This window comes from Oncorhynchus tshawytscha, unplaced genomic scaffold, assembly GCF_018296145.1.
Source record: "Oncorhynchus tshawytscha isolate Ot180627B unplaced genomic scaffold, Otsh_v2.0 Un_contig_727_pilon_pilon, whole genome shotgun sequence".
Classification (NCBI taxonomy): Eukaryota; Metazoa; Chordata; class Actinopteri; order Salmoniformes; family Salmonidae; genus Oncorhynchus; species Oncorhynchus tshawytscha.
This window is the reverse complement of record NW_024609680.1, coordinates 28,558-30,000: the sequence shown is the minus strand read 5'-3', so window position 1 is coordinate 30,000 and position 1,443 is coordinate 28,558. Positions and strand designations below refer to the sequence as shown.

The following is a 1,443-nucleotide window of genomic DNA, read 5'->3' as shown; positions in this document are numbered from 1 at the left end:
TATAGTATTAGTATAGTTCTAGTATTAGTGTTAGTATTAGTATTAGTATTGGTGTTAGTATTAGTGTTAGTACTAGTGTTAGTACAGTATTAGTACTAGTATTAGTGTTAGTATTAGTGTTAGTATAGTATTAGTATAGTATTAGTATAGTATTAGTATTCGTATTAGCATTAGTGTTAGTATTAGTGCTAGTATTAGTATAGTGTATTGTATTTAGAATAGTATTAGTATTAGTGTTAGTATTAGTATAGTGTTAGTATTGTGTTAGTATTAGTATAGTATTAGTATTGTGTCAGTATTAGTGTTAGTATTAGTATAGTATTAGTATTAGTATTAGTATAGTATTAGTATATTAGTGTTAGTATTAGTATTAGTATAGTATTAGTATAGTGTTAGTATTAGTATTAGTATAGTATAGTATAGTTAGTATTAGTATTTGTGTTATTATTAGTGTCAGTATTAGTGTTAGTATTAGTGTTAGTATTAATATTAGTGTTAGTATTAGTGTTAGTATTAGTGTTAGTGTTAGTATTAGTGCTAGTATAGTGTTAGTATTAGTGCTAGTATAGTATATAGTGTTAGTATTAGTGTTAGTATTAGTATTTGTGTTAGTATTAGTGTTGGTGTTAGTATTAGTGTCAGTATTAGTGTTAGTACTAGTATTAGTATTAGTGTAAGTATTAGTATAGTATTAGTATAGTTCTAGTATTAGTGTTAGTATTAGTATTGGTGTTAGTATTAGTGTTAGTACTAGTGTTAGTACAGTATTAGTACTAGTATTAGTGTTAGTATTAGTGTTAGTATAGTATTAGTATAGTATTAGTATAGTATTAGTATTCGTATTAGCATTAGTGTTAGTATTAGTGCTAGTATTAGTATAGTGTTAGTATTGGTATAGTATTAGTATTAGTGCTAGTATTAGTATAGTGTTAGTATTGGTATTAGTATAGTATTAGTATAGTGTTAGTATTAGTATAGTGTTAGTATTAGTATTAGTATAGTATTAGTATAGTGTTAGTATTAGTATTAGTATAGTATTAGTATAGTGTTAGTATTAGTATTAGTATAGTATTAGTATAGTGTTAGTATTAGTACTAGTATAGTATTAGTACTAGTATAGTATTAGTATAGTGTTAGTATTAGTATTAGTATAGTATTAGTATAGTGTTAGTATTAGTATAGTATTAGTATAGTGTTAGTATAGTGTCAGTATTAGTATAGTATTAGTATAGTGTTAGTATTAGTACTAGGCATCAGAGTAGTAATGGAACGTTGTTTCTTGTTTTGTTTTGTCTTCAGGGTAAAGCCATCGGAGTTGCCATCGGCTGCATCTTAGGGATGTTCCCGCTCCTCTTCTTCAAAGATGAGACGAAGAAGAAAGCAGTGGAAAGGGAGGGTAAAGATGGATCACTGACCTCCATCTCCACTGGCAGCAGCAATTGA

At 27.1% G+C, this 1,443-nt stretch overlaps 1 protein-coding gene across 1 annotated transcript in view; it reads left to right on the top strand.

Annotated features, from left to right (window-relative positions):
• Positions 1 to 1,443, top strand: part of LOC121845465 — a 4,619-nt gene extending 3,176 nt beyond the window's left edge. Inside the window, exon 4 of the mRNA XM_042316911.1 lies at positions 1,300 to 1,443. Coding sequence (XP_042172845.1) covers positions 1,300 to 1,443 — 144 coding nt within the window. The remainder of the gene's footprint in view (positions 1 to 1,299) is intronic.